The following is a 20,397-nucleotide window of genomic DNA, read 5'->3' as shown; positions in this document are numbered from 1 at the left end:
ACACCAATGTTGAATTGGCTTGATTAAATAGTAGTACGAAGAAGACAGGCTCCCTAAGCGTGATCCCCATTTCAGTCGACGTTGACTACGTCTGACGTTCTCGACTGAAAGGGAATCAAAGACAGTCTCAAAAACACGGTTTGAAATCGCTGGTGTTTCTGACGTCACAAGCTACCTTGTAACCAATCAGATCAACGTGTGATCGTCAACAAGTGGATCTCCGAGCTGAGTGAGTGAGTGGAGGCGGGGCTCATTTGCATATTCATAGAACCGCATATACTAAATAATGCAAGGGTGTCGAGTTACATTCAAGATATTTTTAGGCATGAAGACGTTTTTTTTTCAAGGAAAAAACCTTTAAATATGTAATTTTGGTGATCAAAGATGAGCTTTAAGAGATAAAATGATTGACTACAGGGGGAATTTGAATGAAAATTGCACATCATGCAAAATTTTAACAACAAATTGTTAAAGTGAGGTTAATCTCACCTGAGCCAAATCGATCTCGTTCAGCATGACGAGTGAGGTGCATCCATAATCATACACCAGCCTCCAGAAGTCCTTGACAGTGTTGGGTAGCGGATGCTGGGTCACGATGAATGCGGCCGGCTGCCTGTAGCTCTGCACGACATAGAGAACAATGTACTTCCTGCAAACACTTACTCTGCTTTGTGACACTTACACACAAACAAGACAAAGATGGAACTGTTCTCAGGATGGCCGACGTGTGAATGTGTATGATCATGCAAGGACCACAGTGAGCGTTTGGAAATGAGAGAATGATGTAAACGTGTGTCGGTTCATATATGTGTGTGTGTAGATGTGTCAGTGTGATAAATGTACATCTCTGTAAGTGATTAAATGCATTAATTTTCCTTTGCATGCTGTAGCAAACCCAATATAGAGAGGTTGAATGGAAAGTGCTGACATACCACTAAAGCCACGAAACAAATCCAGTCTAACAGAGGCAGAACTGAATCAGAAATTACCTGGTATTCTTCTGATGGCTTGGTTAAAAAAAGTCCAAGAGTTTGTGAAGCGTACGAGGAAGTGATTTCAAATTACCCTCTAAAATCACAACTTTTTGAGCTCAAACTAGCTGATTCTGGCTGTTAGACCACCATCTCCCAGGGTCAAAGGTCATCGGCTGTGAAGACGTCTCTGAATGAACATGTCGTTCTCAGATGAACAGGACACTATGCACATTGAAAGACGGTGCTCTACATTAGACAGACACGAGCGGATTCGTTGCTTCACTCACTCAAACAGCCATGACACATGAACCACTAGGAGATGGATGCATACCAATCTAAATACTGAACAAATGCATTCTCAGATCAGAAACTCGCCCTCATGTCATTCCAAACCTGTCTGACTTTCTTTCTTCCGTGGAAGACAAACGGAGAGATTCTGAAGAATCTGTGGGCAGGATATAATGAAATCATGCAGTGACTCTCAAAGCACACTAGCAGCAGTTCATCCGACTCGTGCGCTGAGAACAGGTTTGTATCTCAAGGTCGCATTTGTGCTTGTGTTCAATTCAAACATGTCGTCTTGAGTGTGAACAAGTGTGTGTGGTATGAACGACTACTTCTGTTGTATGAAGTCAACACAGTGCTAAACATCTCCATTTGTGTTCCACAGAAAGAAAGAAAGAAAGAAAGAAAGAAAGAAAGAAAGAAAGAAAGAAAGAAAGAAAAAAAGAAAGAAAGAACGAAAGAAAGAAAGAAAGAAAGAAAGAAACGAAACATCCAGGTTTTAAAATGACTTGCGGGTGAGAAATGACAGAACGTTTGGAATTTGAGTCAACTTGTCTTTTAATAAATGACAGAATTAAAGCAAAAGATTCACAGTTACACTTACCTCGCCCTTTCCAATAAGGTTACCAAAAACAATTAGACTATTGTTTTTGGAAACCCAAATAAAGGAATGTTCAATTTAGGACTACATGCAGCCATCAAGAAGAATTAATTTATGATGCTACAAAATTGAAAGCTTTCTTAATTCAAGACAAATAATCGTATCGCTGATCACTCATAATAGAGGAACTAGAATAGCTTTTAAAGTGGCTCACGCTAACATCTGTCCCACTCAAAAGGACTTGCCACCTGGATTTGTCTCTAGCTTTCTGTAGCTCCGTTCCAAAATCCACTAAGCAATCTCGCTGTCTAGCGCACTATAACTCCATAGAGTTCAATTAGCATGTTGCTAAGCCAACAGCGCAGGACTTTAATTAGCATTAAGAATCCACAGCACAAATACTGGGGTAAAACAATTAATTTTACTTACGCTGAACTGTTATCAATGTTTTTATATACATGCACCTCATCCACCATTTAACTGAACTGGCTGACCTGATAAAAGCAATATGTACTAAAACTAGGCATCTTAGAAGGTGGCAAAGTTATAGTGTCAGCCCAGATCCGGCCCACATCTGGTACGGGTGGAATCCACATGTGCCAGATGTGGTCCAGATCTGGGCCACTATAAAAAATAATACACTGTATCTCCTCAATAAAATTGTGGCAAGAGATTACAAGCAATATTATTAATAAAATTCAATAAATAAATAAATAGTAAATAGCACATACTGTAAACAATTAAGTAAAATGTAGATGGTAATCAGATGATAATGAGCAGAATCAATGAAGAAAAGCAGAAAATCAATGAAGTTAACTAACGTGACTTAAACCACAGCTGATGATGTGGAGCTCTTATTGAGAATTAACAGAGGTTTCGACGTGGATGTTTTATTGAAAATGTTTGTTTGTTCACCATTATGGTGATTAGTGTCAGATGATCAAGTTTTCAGCATCATAACGTAAAATAATTCACTAATCTTATCACTGACCAAAAGTAACTATTTGATATTGATGGATTTTCACCAATATTATTTTGTTGGCAGAGATCAGATATTCTGCATTTTTATTTTTAAATACACAGACTGTGTATTAAAAAATAGAACAATTCAGAATGTCTGATCTGTGCCAACAAAATATTGTTACTGAAACACTATTAATATCAAATAATAACTTTTTCTGATATCATTTATGAGATCAGTCAATCACTTTTCTTTTCGATGATTAAACCTTTATCAAATGGCCATCTTTGTTTACGGCTTCCTTTGCAACAAATGATGTGCTTTAGCAAAACACTGTTACAAAACCCACAAACTCGAGTCAATCTGCCCAACTGATCATGATAACGGTGATCAAACATTTGCAACAAAACATCAACATCTAAACCTGTTAATTCCCAAAAATAACTGTATACGAATAACAGAAAAAAGGTCAGTCTGTTTTGTAATAAGAGAGATTTTATGTCTTTTCAGTTGATTTAATTTTTCTTCAGTGATTCTGCTTTCATAATCTGGTCTCTTCTATGTTGGCAATAAAACATAAAGATCAGAGTTCTTAGTTCATCTCTGATGTCTGCCTGTTATTCAGATATTAAACTATGAGAGATTCAACCCGGCGCTCAGGTAAAGTTAAGAAGTCCTCAACCGCCGCTGTTTTCTTACGGAAGGGCCCCGACTCTTAGGGATAAATTGGTTCATAGCTATCTTCCCCCTGAGAAGAAGGAAAGTTGGCTTAAGAGACCTATTGGGCTATACCGGTGTATGAATTGTCCTCATTGTAATAATATCATTCCTTCGAAAAGTTTTGTGGATTTTAAATCTAATAAAACATTTAAGATCAAAGATTTTATAAATTGTAACACTACATTTATTATTTACCATCTATCTTGCCCATGTAAGAATGTGTTTTACGCAGGTCGCACCAAAAGACGTCTACGTGATCGTTTAGCAGAGCATAAATATGCTATTCGTATCAGTAGCCCAGACTATCAGATGGCCCAACACTTCTTACATATGCACAACAAGAATGATTCCCTATCGAAAGTAGAGGCCTTGGAGCATGTGAGACCTTTGGATAGAGGTGGGGATAGGATCCGTAGACTCAACCAACGCGAGACTTTTTTGGATCCATCAGCTCGATGCACTTCGTTATCCAGGTCTGTACGAGGACATTGAGTTTAAGTGTTTCTTATGACATGTTCTCTATGCCTGTATGTTGATTTTTCCGTGTACTTATATCCTTATCTATTTGTGGTTAATACATGATGTTTGTCTTGTTTTCCTCTCCAGTTAACCTACGTTGAGGACGATTTCTTTGGAGATATTTTTCTTTTTCTTTATCTTTGTTGTTTCTTTGTTGTCTTTATTTGCGGTGTTGTTCATTATGTCTGTTCCCCCATCCTGTAGACTTGATTGCCTTATTGGATTAATTGAGTGTAGATGGCCTCATTAGGCTAATTGAATGCTGTCTGATTATGGGTGGAACTTAAAGGATTAGTTCACTTTTAAAGTGAAAATTCTGTCATCATATACTCACCCTTAAGTTGTTTCAAACCCATATGAATTTCTTTCCTCTGCTGAACACAAAGGAAGATATTTAGAAGAATGTCAGTAACCAGACAGTTTTTGGTTCCCATTGACTTCCCATAGTAGGAAAAAAATATACTATGGAAGTCAATGGGAACCAAAAACTGTCTGGTTACTGACATTCTTCTAAATATCTTCCTTTGTGTTCAGCAGAGGAAAGAAATTCATATGGGTTTGAAACAACTTAAGGGTGAGTATATGATGACAGAATTTTCCTTTTAAAAGTGAACTAATCCTTTAACTTACAATTTGGTGTCACTTGCATTCTCTGTGTTACCTTGCCCTGAGGAAGACCACTTGTTGGTCGAAACATGTTGGCTCGTGTAATTTTTATTATGATTTAAGCCATATTTAATAAAGGCTTTTTAACTTCCTTCTCTTCATCTTTATTTTGACTGAGTGCCTGGGACCCGTTTTTTGTTCCTGTTATTCAGATATGTTTGCTTAAATTTTACTTTTTAAAGCTGCTATTTGCAGTTACTCATTTTAAATGGTAGACTTTTAAGGAATGAATTAGATTAATTCTGACTCAATTCTTATTTGTTGAATTTAATTGATAATATTGCTTGTAATCTGTTGCCACAATTTTATTGAGTAGATTTAGCGTATTATTGTTTAGTAAAAAAAAATTTAGCCTCTGTCGGCAGCTCACTAGGTTTTGGAACAGAGCGTGTGTCTAACGTAAAGGAGACGAGGAGAAGAGAGACAGCGAGGTCTCGAAGACTTACATCCATGAGCGCTGCGTTGATGTAATTACTGCTCTCTCCGTCGATGGTGATGAGGAAGGGCAGGCAGCGGTCGGGCGGGAGGTTGTCCATGAAACGGTTCTTGTCGTGATTTCGAGGAAGGAGTGCAATGCTGCAGTCTTCAGGCTGAGGCTGAGGGGTCACTGAGTTCAGCGTCTGGACAAGACATAGTGGACACATCAACATCACAAGTCTGGAGGGGACTTTTCACTGCAGGTGAGGCCAATTCTGAGCTTTTGATGTTAGAGTCAAAGGCCGTGTGTCCAAAAAACTCTATGGGATTTTGGCACAGATTCATCTGTCATCTGAAAGAATCTAGTCAAATGAGCCAGATGCCAACATTGACAGGTTACATGACATGATCTCAACCTCAAAGTTAATCACAAAACCGCACAAGATGAAAAATATACAACCATATATACTTGTTGAAATGAGGACAATGTATTTTGTGGTCTGACTGCCAAGTATTGAAGAATATTCAATATTCAAGAGGTGTTTAGAAACCAAACACTACATAATGCTGCATATTGTTGGAGCATATGCAGTTTGATAGTAGTAATACTGATTTTTGTACGAATGTTGGGTCTCCTCTTGTAAAGTCCGGGTCCTGAAGTAAAGCCAGTACAGAAGCACTGCAGTAAATAATAAAACACAGCATTTGTATGTACCTGGAATTCGTCTTTGAGGTGAGAGGAGTTGCTCTGGGAATCGATGCGGATCATGTCGTAGTATGCGGCTTTGAACTCACACACGGGAATCGCCGTCTCGCCACACAGACACGCCTCCAGGATGGCATCGTGGATGAAGATGTACTGCTCCTGAGAGACAGACGGATTATAGAGATTATGAGAGCCAGATACAGGTTATATTTTTCTATGCAAAGAAATAAGGCATAGACAACCAAAAAGCTGACAGGAAAAAACATTAATTGACAACAACAATCAATTATTAATATTTGGGTGGCTCTCTCTTGTTTTTGCATGTGTTCATAATTTCTTTGTATGGCAGCCTGTCCAAAAATTACAAAAGTCACACAATTTGTCATGTTTCATTGCGTTATCATAAATAAAACAATCGATTCCAAGCACAACTACACAATATGCTTACATAATCTCCAAATTAATCGTTTATAAAATGTAATAAAGGGTGAGGATGTCCAAGGCTGGAAATCACTTTTGCCAAATGTTCCCACTGCTGTACTTTCATTTTGAATTTTAGAGCAACAACCATATTGGTTTAATTAACATGTAGAAGATGGAGCAATGCGCAAAATTGCAACATTTGTAAAAAGCAATTACAAAAATACCTCTGGAGCACTGTACTTAAAGCCTTTATATATATATATATATATATAAATAATGCCTTATAACAGTATTTGTAATGCATTAATTAAGCCTTGTAATGTACCTTATAATGCATTGTATGGTCTCATGAATAATTATAACCAGTTATCATGCTTTAAAACACACGATAAACAACCGATTTCAGATGTAATCTGAATCTGTAAATATTGTACTGCATTTAAAAACCGGTTACAATTGTTAATAAAAAGGTATAATGCCTTATAACATACATTATGAATACCTTAATAATACATTATACATTAAGGTTTTAAGTAAAGTGTTACTGATACCTCTTTTTAAAAAGTTAGGTCTCCATACAGTAGCAGCCCACACTATAAAGTGCATCATAGCAGAAATTATTACTTTTTTTGGTAAATACTGCAGAAATGCAACAGTGGCACTTAGTGGTCAAGACTGAGGTTTCATTCTTCCTTCAGCTGCTTTATAGAGGCCAGTGAATATGTTCAGGTACTGAAACAAGGCCACTGCTTTGAGATGAACATGGTAATTCCAAACTTTTAGCTTACAGGGAAGGTTTCTCAATTCAGTTTTATTTCTTATATTTAATTATATCCAATCTTATACTAGTGTCATCCTAAAAGCACATAAAATGTGGAGAAAATAATAGCGGTATCACTGCTTGCGCTTCAGAAGGTCACATACCTCAGTCTGAACCATGTTGATCCGCCTGGAGCGCAGAGCTTTGACGCAGTTGTAGATGTCCACCACCCCCTCTCTCTCTGCCATGTCCAGCATGATGTCAATCACGATGTAACATCCTGTCCGCCCGGCTCCCGCACTGACACGGACACAACAGAGGAGACAACCACAGCCGTCAGAGAGACGTGAGCAAGAGTGTGTGTGTGTGTGTGTGTGTGTGAGCAGCGGCTCGCTGTGTTATAAATGCAAAACCCTTTCAACATCAGAGACATGTTTTTGGTCAAAATATAATGCAATACAATGATGCGTACCCATCCTCATAAATGTGAAATACAATCTAGATAGTTAGATTAGGCCTACTTCCTTTTCTTTGTGACAAAGTATTGTAAAATATCAACCATTTGCACTACATATATTTCATGGAATAATTTATAAAGGTTATTTATATTGTAGTAGTGCTGTTACCAAAATACCAGTAATTCTTAGTACTGATTTCTATAGACCTTATGTAGCCCCGCCCCTTTTCAGCGCTGCACTCGTTGTCTTTTGACTTCCGGTCTGTATTTTCACAGCGATCTTGCGTATTTATGAATGAACGGCTCGTTTTAAAATCTTCCCAGTTAACTGACATTTGTTAAGACATCTGCTTTAAACATTACAATCCTCATGATAACTTTCGTTAACTTTACATTAAGTAAATCCACTTCTTCCACAAAACGGAAGTTCAAAGACAATATTCTAAAGATGGCTGGTCAGGTGGACCAGGTGGACACTTGGTCAGGTGGAACCGGGGATTGAACCACCAACCTTCCGGTTTGTAGACAACCTACATGAACCACTGAGACACTGCCGCCCCTAGTTAATTATTAATGCTAATAATAATAATAATTCTAAGTAAACACTCTTATTTACATAAGAGTAATGTAAGCTCTGCAGTACAACTCACATTGAGCAAAACTCTGACATGTCTGTGATTTACAGCATAAATAGAAACCCGTGACGCTCTTCAGAGCACAAAAAACAGATTTTTTTGTGCTTTTGACAACACTAAACTGTAAGGACAAATACACCGCAGCAATGGTCTAATTACAGCACTGCTGGATGTGTCAGACAACCTCAACTATTCAACTACTTGCTGTTTGGTGACTAATCAACCAACATGACCCATCTTTACTGCATTAATCTGTGTTTGAAACCGTTCAGACATCTGCCGTTTGACTGCATGTACACAAAATGCCATGAGAACAAAGACAATAACAATCAAAGGCTGTTAACAAGTTGAAAGGAAAAGAAAGCTGCATTATGGGATTGTTTTTTTTTGTTGCACGCAGCAATGCAGATGAGACCACATCCTGTTCTTGGGGCAAGAACGGCAGGCAACGTGGTAATGCAAAATGGTAAAATGGTTTTGGGCCAATTTATCACATCTGACAGAAAGAGTCATCAGAGCTGCTGTGACTGGCCAACAGTGTCAGATGTGGACGCTGGTAGATGTATGTGTGAGTGGGTCAAAGTGACAGAACCGACCACAAGACCCCTCACATATGCTGATGAGCTGTGGTGCGAACAGGAAATGATGTCATTAACCAATGACAATGCATTCTCCTCTAAAACACAGGACTGGTTCTACATCCCAGCAGAGAGACACACCGACAAGTACAACCGTGTATAGAAGATGACAAAAAATGTCAAACTGTGGATCAGTCTCTTCTGATGCTCTACTGTTCATTAAAATATGACGAATTCTGCAATCACCGCTCTGTCTTCAAACTAGAAAAGAGCCATTATGACGTTTGATTAGCCACTTTTACATATGAAAGCTGTTATAGGCTGGTAAATTTGACAAAACACATTTCACACAAGCTTTGGCTTTCCAAGCCCATTTTTTATGAATTTTGCTTCTATGTTAACGTGAGCTCTAGGTTTACAGCAGTACCTGCAGTGGACCACGATGGGCCCGGCGGTAGGAGGGTTGGACATCTTGACTCGTCGGATGAATGACAGCAGTCCTGTGGCGTGGTACGGGACTCCGTGATCGGGCCAGCCGGTGAAATGGAACTGCTTCACCTCTCGCACCTCATTAAAACCCCTCTGTGAAATTAAGGGGAAAACACACACAAAACAGTGAAAAAATTATATTCAAATATATCAAGTCAATTTATCGTCATTCAGCAATTCCACTGGCCCCAAAAAGTATCTGGACACTTCAGTCACACTAATGACAATATATCGAGGCAAGTGTACAAGCAAAGCCTTTCTGCTATAACAACAGATGCAGAGTTGAACATGAAGACTGTCTGTTGTGGATGTTTGTGGTCATAGGATCATGTTGCTAAAGTTGCGATGAAATGCAAGTAGAGACAGATCTTTTCTTCCGTATTGTGACGTACATCTGGCAGTGATGGAACTGGTAGAAGAGATTTCCACATTTATGGATAATAATGAATATACTGTGGGGGTGTTCCTTGATAAAAAAATAAAAAAAAAGCTTCTGACACTATTGATCACAGTTTATTAATGAGGAAATTGGAGAGATATGGCATAAGAGGAAAAGCCTTCTCTTGGTTAAGAAGTTACCTTGAGGATAGATATCAGTTTGTACAAATACATAATATTAAATCTGATCTAATGAAAGTTACTTGTGGTATTCCACAAGGTTCGGTGTTAGGTCCCAAATTGTTTGCATTGAATATAGATGATATTTGTAAAGTGTCTAAATGATTAAAAATGGTATTGTTTGCTGATGACACAAATTTATACTGTTCTGGAACAGCTTCTGAATACAGTTGAAATTAAATTGATGGTCTTAAAAAGATGGTTTGATGATAATCGACTTTCATTGAATTTGAGTAAAACAAAGTTCATAATATTTAGCAATCGACAAAGTAATAGCAAAGCTAAAATTAGGATCAGTAATGAGGAAATAGAAAGAGTATTTTAATATAATTTTTTTAGTGTATAATAGATAATAAATTAAGCTGGAAATCACATATAAATAATGTAAAAACAAAAATGTCTAAATCCATTGCATTATTAAATAGAATAAAACATATTTTGAATGAAAAATCATTACATATATATTGTATTGTTCGCTCATAGTTCCATACTTATTGTGTGGAGGTGTGGGGTCATGCATATAAAACTAATACAAATTCAATATATATGTTACAAAAGAAAGCAAAAAGGATTGTAAAACGGGCTGACTATTATGGACCAACAAATGTATTTTTTTTATAAATTTACAAGCTTTAAAATTTGTTGATTTAGTTGACCTTTATACTGCACAGATCATGTATAAAGTATATAATAATGTACTTCTAAATTGTGTTCAGATGCTGTTCGAAATAAGAGAAAGTCAGCATAAACTAAGAGGAATGTATACTGTATGTTTAAAAAAGTAAGAGCTAGAATTAATACAAGAAATATATGTATATCTGTTAAAGGGGTAAACCTATGGAATAATTGTGATAAGGAATTAAAATTGTGTACTTCACTCAGTAAATTCAAGATGCTTTTTAAAAACAAGGTGATAAATAATTATATAACTCAATATGAATAATTTGTGTACGTCATATGTAAACTATTGAAATAATATCTGCTATGTGTACCTTGTAATCATGTATGTACATCTTGGAAAATGTCTAATGTAACTGTTTATTTATTTTGAATGGATCAAATCCGGAGAGGAAAGTGATGCTCATTAAATAATTATGTATAAGGGTAGGCATAATAAGCATAGGCTTCAGCCTTCACCTTTTTCGTTTATTATGTATATATATTTTTTTCTTTACTTTGGAAAATGATGTGTGAGGACCTAAATAATATAATAAACAGTAAAGTACAATACAGTACACCCAAGCGTAACGGATTAGCAAAAAATTTAAATTGTAGGGCCGCGACTTGGTTCTATGCATGTTGATTGGATGTTGAGGTGTGGGCGTGGCATTCAATGCAGATGAGTTTAACCCTCTGGTCAACATTTTTTTCATTTCAATTAAATGATTGTACTATATTTTAGTTCGATAATGTTTTTTATTTAATATTTTGTATTTGTATGGGATTTATGCAGTAGTTATAATCCATTTGTTCCCTTTTTGAGCATAGATCTGAAAATTACCTTTTTCAACTTAAACTGTCATACATTTTTAATGATTTAGACCACAGACTTTAGTTTGGTCTCTTTTCGAAGATGACACATGGCAGATTATTGCTGGAGTGAAAATAGTATAAAAAAAGAGAACTTTATATTTTTGATTTATTGTTATGAAAAATGCACAAAAATACCATCTACCATTCAAAATACCATTACATTTTAATACATTTTACTCTAAAACTGTGAAAAAATTTAAGTCGTAAATCTAATCAAGCTGTGCTCCAAATTTGAGGTTTCTCGAAAAATTAGCTTTAAGTAAGAATATGTTTAGAAACAAATGATTCCACTAAATTAAATACATTTTTGACCACAAACAATACAAGTGTGACTGTATTTTTAAGGACTATATTTAACCTTTTCAAATCATGTCCATGATTTTTGTGTTCACACAGCTAGTGCTAAACCAAGTTTTATACCATTCCAATGAGGTAAAAAATGAAGCACCAGAGGGTTACAATGACTAAATGATTGGAGAATCCTGCATAGAAGTCTGTCACCAGAGAGAAGATACACTAGAAGATACAGTTATGACAGTCTGATTAAACATTGAGAGGCACAATTTTATTTATGAAAGTGTATGAATGAATAGTTCACATTTCATTTGATTCTCTACACCTGTGTGAACTTGAGAGAGAGGAGAACTGAGTTCACACGTCCTCTACAAATCACCAGCTGATTCAAACACATCCAGACATCAAACACGATGTAGAAAAGTGGCGTTAGTGAAGAGAAAAGATCCAGCAGCATTTGACACAAACAGACACAGACATGTAATCTAATGAAGGCACACATTTATAACTGCGAGCTCAAAAGTGTCCACATACTTTGCGGGGCTGCTGTATATGAACAAATTTAACATATTTCCTCCAGCGCCCCAGAATATCAGCTCGCCATCTAAGATTGAAGGTTTAAACATCGTCAAAACAGTCTCACCCTCTCCAGAGTAAAAGTCCTGACAACGTATTCCGCAAGCGGCTCCACCTCCACAAATGTCACTTTGAAATCTCCGTAAACTTCAGCATCATCTGGCCAGTACTTATAGCATTTCACCTACAGGAGGACGAGACCAATCAAACGTAGAATACAGGACAGAAAGACACACCGTCTGCAAATAACATGCACTAACGCAACCCGTTGCACATTCATTTCATACACTTTTATTAGTAACTGTCTTAAATACAGTAACCATATTGATCGATGCAAAGCAATACAGAAGCATCTTGATTCACAGCAGTCACATTTATTCATTGCTTATATCTTAAACTTAAATCCCGCTTGGAGATGTTCAGTCTTATGATTATTACATTTTTTTTTTTTTTTTACATAAACCCCCAGTTTCACAGAAAAGGCTTAAGCCTAGTTTGAGATTAAAACTAATGTTTGAGCTGGTTTAGCTGAAAGCATATCTTAAAATATGTCAGTGCCATTGTTTTGTCTCAAGATGCACACAAGTCATGTTTTTTTTCTAAGGCATGTTTATAAAAGCTACTTGAATGTCCTAATTGAACTAAAGCCTAATGCTGGCTTAATCTAAGTCCTGTCTGTGAAACCGGGCCAAAGACGGCTGTGAAATCATTTCGGTAACACTTTACAATAAGGTTCATTAGTTAACATTAGTTCATGTATTAACTAACTAACATGAACTAACATTTGTTACAGTATATATTCATCTTTATTAATGTTAGTTAATTAAAATAAAGCTGTTTATTGTTTGTTCATGTTGCATTAACTAATGTTAACAAATACAACATTTGATTTTGATAATGTATTAGTAAATGTTGAAATTAATATTAGCTAAAATTAATAAATGCTGTAAAAGTATTGTTCATTCTTAGTTCATGTTAACTAAGGTAGTTACGGTAACTAATGTTAACTAATGAACCTTATTGAAAAGTGTTAACATCATTGCATCTGCACTCACTTGTGCATGATGATATAATTGAATAAAACATCCACTACATGCAAAAATATACAAAATACATACGTACATACACATGCATCAACCCTTTGAGAAGAGTCAAAAAACAAGTGTTTTCTTTCTTTGGATTTTGATTTAGAATTTTGAATTATGACCTGTTACTGACAGGCTTTGTGAGATTCACTTTGAGCAGATGAAATATGATTCTCGATTACTAGTCCTGGCTCACTCTTCAAAAGGGTTTTTGCAGGCTGGGGCCTTCAGGTCACATCACAGAGCACAAAAAACACGAAACGGCCCCTCAGCAGGCAGTATAGTGACATACCCGGCCCACCTCCACTAGGTTGGTTACCATGACGATACAGGCCGACTGCTCCTGCCAGATCATCCTCCAGAAGTCGTACACCGTCTCGTGGACCGGGCCTGTGGGCAACACCAAGCCGTGGCTTTATTGCTTTAAATGCATGCTTTTGTTAAAATGCGCATGTACGTTTGGACACACTGACAACATGCTATTTGAAGTCTTTGTACGATATACTGTAAGATATATTTGTGTTATACCAGATTTGTATTGTCATCAAGTCCATAAGTATATTGTAATCTGGATAATATCATTTTAAACAGTTTGTTCATCTGTTGTTACACAGATACATTCCAGTAGATTGTTAGAATGATATTCGCTAAATGGTTTTGGATTTAAGAGCATACACACTTTCTCAAATAAAATGTTTGTCACGGTACAGTTCTTGTTGTATTTAAACACCTGACAGTTTGTATTTTCACATTTCTCTTTTACCTTGAGTTGCAATGTAATGGCTGGGCCTTTGGTATCCCTGCAAGAGAAACACAAACAAGGATTTAGTTACAACTTTAAAATACGGAGGCAGCAAAATATTCAAACAAATACAATTCAGTTATCCGAGATTAATTCATTTTTACAGTGGGCTACCAGGGCTGACATTAACTTTTTTGCTCACCAGACACCATGGCTGGTGGTTTTCCAAAGTTACTAGACACTTCACTGGCCACATTTTTGACATCAATACCATGGGGAAAAACTGCCATATAGATATTTTTAATATCATCTCATAATTTGGCAGAAGGTTTATTAGGCTGCTGTCACTTTAAGACCCGACACACAGATCTAATTTACTGTTACACATGCGCTTTCTTTCTCAACTGTTTACGTTAACTTAAAACAGAACTGACTGTGTTTACGAGAATACTCGCCAAGACCGGCATTTTGACATTATGTTGTGTGTATTGGACTGTTTAAGCTCAATAAGCAGTGAAGAACTCAATTTAGCTATTTATTTTATGTGCCGCACTTTGGGTGTCTGTGAGCACAACATCTGTAAGAATGAGTAAAATTAAGCGCAATACACACAATCCCATGCTAAAATTCAAGCCCTGTAACAGCAACAATATTCATCAGGAGCGAATGAAACGAGTGAGTAAAGGGACACGGGTTTGTGTGTAACTCACATCGAAAAATGTAAATTTTTGACATTACATTGCACTTTATTATTTCAGATGCCTTTTTAAAATACTACAATTAAAAAATGCATTATATTTCTATTTCAACCCGCCTAAGTGGCAAGTAGTAGTGACTGCGTTACATACACCTGCTAAAATACACATGCATTTGGTGGGTTGGCGGGTGTTAATGTCAAGCCCTGAACTAAATGATGTTTTTAATAGTTAGGTTTTTCAAGTTAGATCGACACTTGTAATCTCGACACACACCACAATTTCAAACAGAATCAAACACACACTGCAGGGAGACCCGACATCATACCCCCCCCTCCCAGGGAAACACACAACACCAAAATCATGAGGGTTAACTAAAACACAGGCCAGGGATGTGAACATGCATGGCATCCACGAGCAGAGCGCTAGAGCACAGAGCATGAGGAGAAGCAGCAGTGTGTGTCGTGTGGAGAGAGAGAGAGAGAGAGAGAGAGAGAGAGCATGCTCATGGATGGGTGACACAGAGAGGGTGTTTGAATGTGCCCTACAGTGATACTTACATCCCTGTACAGCCAAATCTACCGCCCCCAAATCAACCGCACAAGAGTGAGAGAGAGCACAACAATGTCAGTGAGTCAGCAAGCACCTCCAACAAGGAAGAAAAGAAAGCTGTAAATTGTGTATAGTTGAGACAAAGGCATGCATAAAAGACCTCACATACGAGGGAGGGAGAGACGTTTCTCACACGTTCGCCAATGGAGGAGGAGGCGGCATCGCCACTTACATCAATGTAGTTGGCATTTATGTAGTCGGACGAGGGGTCGTCTTCCATTGGCTGCAGGATCACTCGAGAATGATCGTCTACAGCGCCAAACAGAGCAAAGTCAGGATAAAAACACTGTCGTGCTTTCTGTATGTTTGGTGGATTGTGAGCTAAACATGCATTCTTAAAAATAAAGGCTCTCCATTGTGAGGTCTTGCTGGGTGAACCTGTTCTGGTCATATTTCACCTCAAGACCAATAGGAAGAAATACTTATGATCTTTTTTTCTTTTTTTTTTTTTTTGCTTGGTGACATTATCTTCATGGCGATTAAGCACATTTTCTCATTACTGTAAAGCGTCCAGATGTTTACCTTTTGAGAATTTGTTTTGTTTGTAATTCTACAGTAATAAAATACAATCATGTTGTCCAGACACAATTTTTTACATTTACATTAATAATTTAGCAGATGCTTTTATCCAAAGCGACTTACAAATGAGGAGAGCAAAAGAAGCAATCAGACCAGCAAGAGGGCAACAGTATGCAAGTGCTGTAACAAGTCTCAGTTAGTCTACAACAGTACACATAGCAAGGTTTCTTTTCAGAATTAATTCATTTAATTTATTTTTATTAAATAAGCATAAATTAAATGCACTACCACAAATATTTGTAAGTTTCTGTAGCTCAAACGCACAGCTCTACTTTAACAGAGGTCATTGTACTGAGAATTGGGAGGGCATAAACTGAAAATTATATCACAATTTTTTTTTTCTTAATGCACAATATAATGTCTTAATCTTTTCTTTAGATTCTGTGGTGAAATATGACTCTTTCTAGATAGGTTCCTTAAAGCACCAGTGAATGTTGGTTTTCTAAAAGGTTCTTTAATGACTACAAAACTGTCTGTGGACCTAAAGAAAAACTTTGTTTTTAAGAGTTTTTGCAGCCAGATCTTCAGTGAGAATATCATACACTCTTACATGCAATGATGTTCCCATATCGATTCTTCGTTCGATTTTGCTCTTTCTTTGCTGCATCCCATGAAGCAGACTGACCCTCAAAGAAGCTCTGGAGACACAGAGAAAGAGTTACAACACAGCCAACAGAAGCTTAAGGAAATCCTAACAATATCCGAATTTACTCATATTCTCGTCGTGTTTGACAACGTCAGCACCACACAGTAGTGTGAAATTGCTCTATGTGTATGGAAATGCATATGAATTTCACTACTGAACAGTTACAGAAACATTAGTCGGTTTCAGCAGCCGAAACAAAAAAAGAAATTGTGCTGCATCTGGCACAAAAACTCAACTGATACGATTGTGGTTTCATAAACCGCCGGCACCGTTTGCCTGCAACCAGCAAGCTAATGACTGCAAAGCATGTGTGGGTATAAGCTGTGGAGGAGGTATTTTTTGGTGCAGTTCTTGTTAAAGGTGAAATATATTTTTTGTTTGTAAAAAATAGTTTGGGGTGGGACAATCTATTTATCAGAAATATGGATGGGGAAAGTTTCAGTAAACCTGTGTGAAAACAATCTTTAAGGCCCCGATATACTTCAAGTGAAATTGAACTGGTGTGACGTCATTTCGAACAAAATCAGACCAAAAGTTTTGATCTGTGGCGATGATGATGTACTAGGTGGGCGTGGCTCTGAGGCTCCGCCCTCTTCGAGGTGTACATCTTCTCCGGTGCATTTCTTCTGTTCAGACTAGAGCTGTGAAACGATTAATCACATCCAAAATAAAACTTTGTGTTTACATGTCTGCATACTGTAATTATATAATTATTTTGTATATATAAATACACATGTATACATTTAAGAATTTCTTTTTATTTATATATAAAATATTTATATTTATATATAACATAAGTTATACAAAAATATATATGCAGTATACAAATATTTATCAAATATATACATGCATGTGTGTGTATTTATATATACAAAATAATTATACACAGTACACACACATATATTATGTAAACAAGCTTTTATTTTGGATGCGAATAATCGTGATTAATCGTTTTCTCAGCGCTGGCATTTTTGTTCTGTGTTTATTTAGTTATTGAGAGGAAAGTGCACACAGCAAATATTTACATCAGTGGATCTCAAACTGGGGGCCACACAAATAAAAAAATAAAAAAATAATAATCAAATGAATTATATGTAAATTATTTCATATATATCAATATTTATTGAACATATGTTCCATCCTTTTACAATCAGCATCCATTGTTTTGGAACAGTGTGAGGAAACACAGATATTAGAGAAGAGACGAACTCTGTCCTGCTCGTGTCCCACAGTCCTCTCAAAGCAGAGCGGGATATACCAGCACACGTTTAAAGGGGAAATATAATTCAACTTGGCTCACTTCCAAAACTCATTTAATTTCTATTGCTTTCCATGTTAAAGGACACTTCCTATTGTTTTTATTTTAAAGGCACTTTTAAAGTTTGAATCACATTAAAAACATAATTTCTGCATTGTTCATTTCTGCATAACTGGTCACTGGACAACCGTCACTGGTTGGCCCTGGTCATCGTCGTTTTGTTTTGTTGCACTTTTCCAAAACAAACATTTCTGAAAGTAGGCTATCAGTTTCATCTGTCAAAACAGTTTGATGACAATTTGTTTCATTTTATGAAATATAGAATTTATCAGAAATTGAGTACCGGTAATCAAACACCAACCAACAGAATTGATGTCCCAGCATTGTATAATTGAATATGCTTTTACTTAAAATAAATGTGCAAGTTTTATCTTGGGGCCCTAAAGCGATGCACACTACACAAAGGTCACGCTGACAAAGTTTGAGAAGCGCAGATCTGAACGTCGCTCTCAGCAGAGTGAACGGTGTCGGGATTTCGCTAACAGCATTTCGCAACAGAGCTATTTCAAACGTCTTTTTACCCGTAAGCGAAGAATGGAAAAGACCTTCGCCGTGAGTATATCCTGTGTGTGTATCTGCTCAGCTAGGTGAAATAAAGGCTTATTTCGCCTAGCTGAGCAGATACACACACAGGACACACTCTCACATCCCGACACACTGTTTTTTCATAAGCTTGGAGCTTTGCGATGTTTCTCTGTGGTTTCAGCGTCCCCAGCGCTTCCCAGTCTAACCTCATACTCCTCCTTGAAGCCGTAGCTGTCGGAGGTCTTCATCAGGTTGATGTGCTGCAGCAGGTCTGCCACCCGTATGGCGGGGTGGAGCTGCCCGGTCTGGTAGGGCGACTCCGTGCCCTCGCAGTGGTAGCGTGGGATATCCAGCAGTCTGCTGTTCTCCGCCGCCGCCGCAGCCGTGTGGTTCTCGTCTGAGGAGGCATCGGGAAAGCTTTAGTTCAATGCGCACCTTTACACATGCTGAGCTCAAAGGACTCAACAAACACACGGAGGACCTCACAAATGCATATATCATCCCAGAGTTGAGCACTCTGCACAGGACAGAGGCGTTTCTTCACACACACACTTACCCGTGATAGGCACTTATGGGGCAGCGGGAGAGAAAAGAGTTGTTTAGTTCAGCATCAGCTCAAACACACGGGTCTGTAGTACAGCTGATGGGGTGATATGGACTGAACATGTACACTAACATGTACACAGGACACTAAGACGGGGGGAGGGGAGGGGGGGGGGGCACAAACAAAGCCACTCTCGACATCACACTGAGGATATTTTCCAATCTACGTCACATTTCACTTCAGCTACAGTTTTTGAGGAGATGCAGAAGCCGCATCCATATACCGTATGTACTATACCATAAACTGAATATAACTGAATTTGTTCACAGGAATCGCAGCCACAGGAAATGATTTATAAGTAACCCATTTTTGTAACAAACTAGAGCACATTTTAGTGTCGATTCTCCACAGCTTTTGGCCACATCTGCAGTCTAAAGGTTTCTGAAGACTTTGATAACCAGCTGGTCTCAGCTTTTAACTTCTCTTCATCAGACGCCAGAGAGACGCAGCTGATCCTTCACACTTCAGCACTGTCTCTGCCAGAGCCGTGGCCTTAGGGGACGTTTTAATCTTCATCATCATCATCACACCGCTGTGGAAAGAGTCTTTCTAGCCTGTTCTGTCCTGTTAGCTCTATGTTTACATCTGACACTGTTAACCCAGATGACTGGATTCATGTTAGCTTTACTTGTAAGATGTCAGTTTAGTTTCGGCATCATCCTGCGAGCTCCGGGAACACTCAGAATGTCATGTGGTCTGAGTGTGTGTGTGTGTGTTTGAGAGTGTGTGAGTGTGTGTGTGTGTGTGTATAATGATGCTCTTGTAAAACATACAGAAGAGTGTTTCCCAGCTGATTCTGCTTCCATAATTTATACATCTAGTAGTCTTTAAAATGTCTAATTCATGTAAATCTATAAACAGAAATGCATTAATACCCCTTGTGAAAAAGAAGTACACTTTAGCATGCTTTTAAAAGAGTACTGTACTTCTTACGGAAACTACTTTAATAGAATATTTAAATTCTCACTGTACATGCAATTAAGTGTCTGAAAACATTACAGCATTGAAAGTGCAAACTGTTTTCGGACACTTAATTCCATGTTATTTACAATTAAATTAAATCACAGTGTAGTTTAAATTCATATTAAATGCATTTAGCTGAGAATAAGAGTGCTTTTTTGAAGTAGCACTTCAATACATGTTAGTATGCAAATTCATAATAACTTCTATTGTATATGCTTAAACTACAGCTGAATGTACTGACAAGCATTTCAAGTAAACTTCAATTTAAAAATATATGTATTTTTAAATAAAAATGGTCCTTTACATGTGCTTTGGTATGTTAGACACATCAAAATAAGTGAACTTCTATAAACACGACAAAAGATTATTAAAAAACACAATTATTTAAAATGTTCTTTAAAGTGAAACTGTTAATT

The 20,397-nt window shown here is 37.3% G+C and overlaps 1 protein-coding gene across 26 annotated transcripts in view; it reads right to left on the bottom strand.

The window, feature by feature from the left end:
• The window catches only part of ptprk (protein tyrosine phosphatase receptor type K), a 182,926-nt gene that overhangs the window by 9,511 nt on the left and 153,018 nt on the right, over nt 1-20,397 (bottom strand). For 8 of the 26 annotated variants that reach the window (XM_079639036.1, XM_079639044.1, XM_079639043.1 and 5 more), the window contains 11 exons: nt 18,621-18,811; nt 16,476-16,563; nt 15,519-15,595; nt 14,061-14,097; nt 13,590-13,687; nt 12,280-12,396; nt 9,130-9,284; nt 7,197-7,332; nt 5,859-6,008; nt 5,173-5,346; nt 490-621 (listed from right to left, as the gene is read on the bottom strand). In XM_079639036.1, coding sequence (XP_079495162.1) covers nt 490-621; nt 5,173-5,346; nt 5,859-6,008; nt 7,197-7,332; nt 9,130-9,284; nt 12,280-12,396; nt 13,590-13,687; nt 14,061-14,097; nt 15,519-15,595; nt 16,476-16,563; nt 18,621-18,811 — 1,355 coding nt within the window. Of the gene's footprint in view, nt 1-489; nt 622-5,172; nt 5,347-5,858; nt 6,009-7,196; nt 7,333-9,129; nt 9,285-12,279; nt 12,397-13,589; nt 13,688-14,060; nt 14,098-15,294; nt 15,313-15,451; nt 15,596-16,475; nt 16,564-18,620; nt 18,812-20,397 lie in introns of those variants that run through there. The other 18 variants (XM_079639039.1, XM_079639047.1, XM_079639055.1 and 15 more) reach the window with 6 other exon arrangements.

Source organism: Phoxinus phoxinus, assembly GCF_949152265.1.
Source record: "Phoxinus phoxinus genome assembly, chromosome: 16".
Classification (NCBI taxonomy): domain Eukaryota; kingdom Metazoa; phylum Chordata; class Actinopteri; order Cypriniformes; family Leuciscidae; genus Phoxinus; species Phoxinus phoxinus.
The sequence above is the reverse complement of the archived record's forward strand: the minus strand, read 5'-3'. Positions and strand labels throughout refer to the sequence as shown.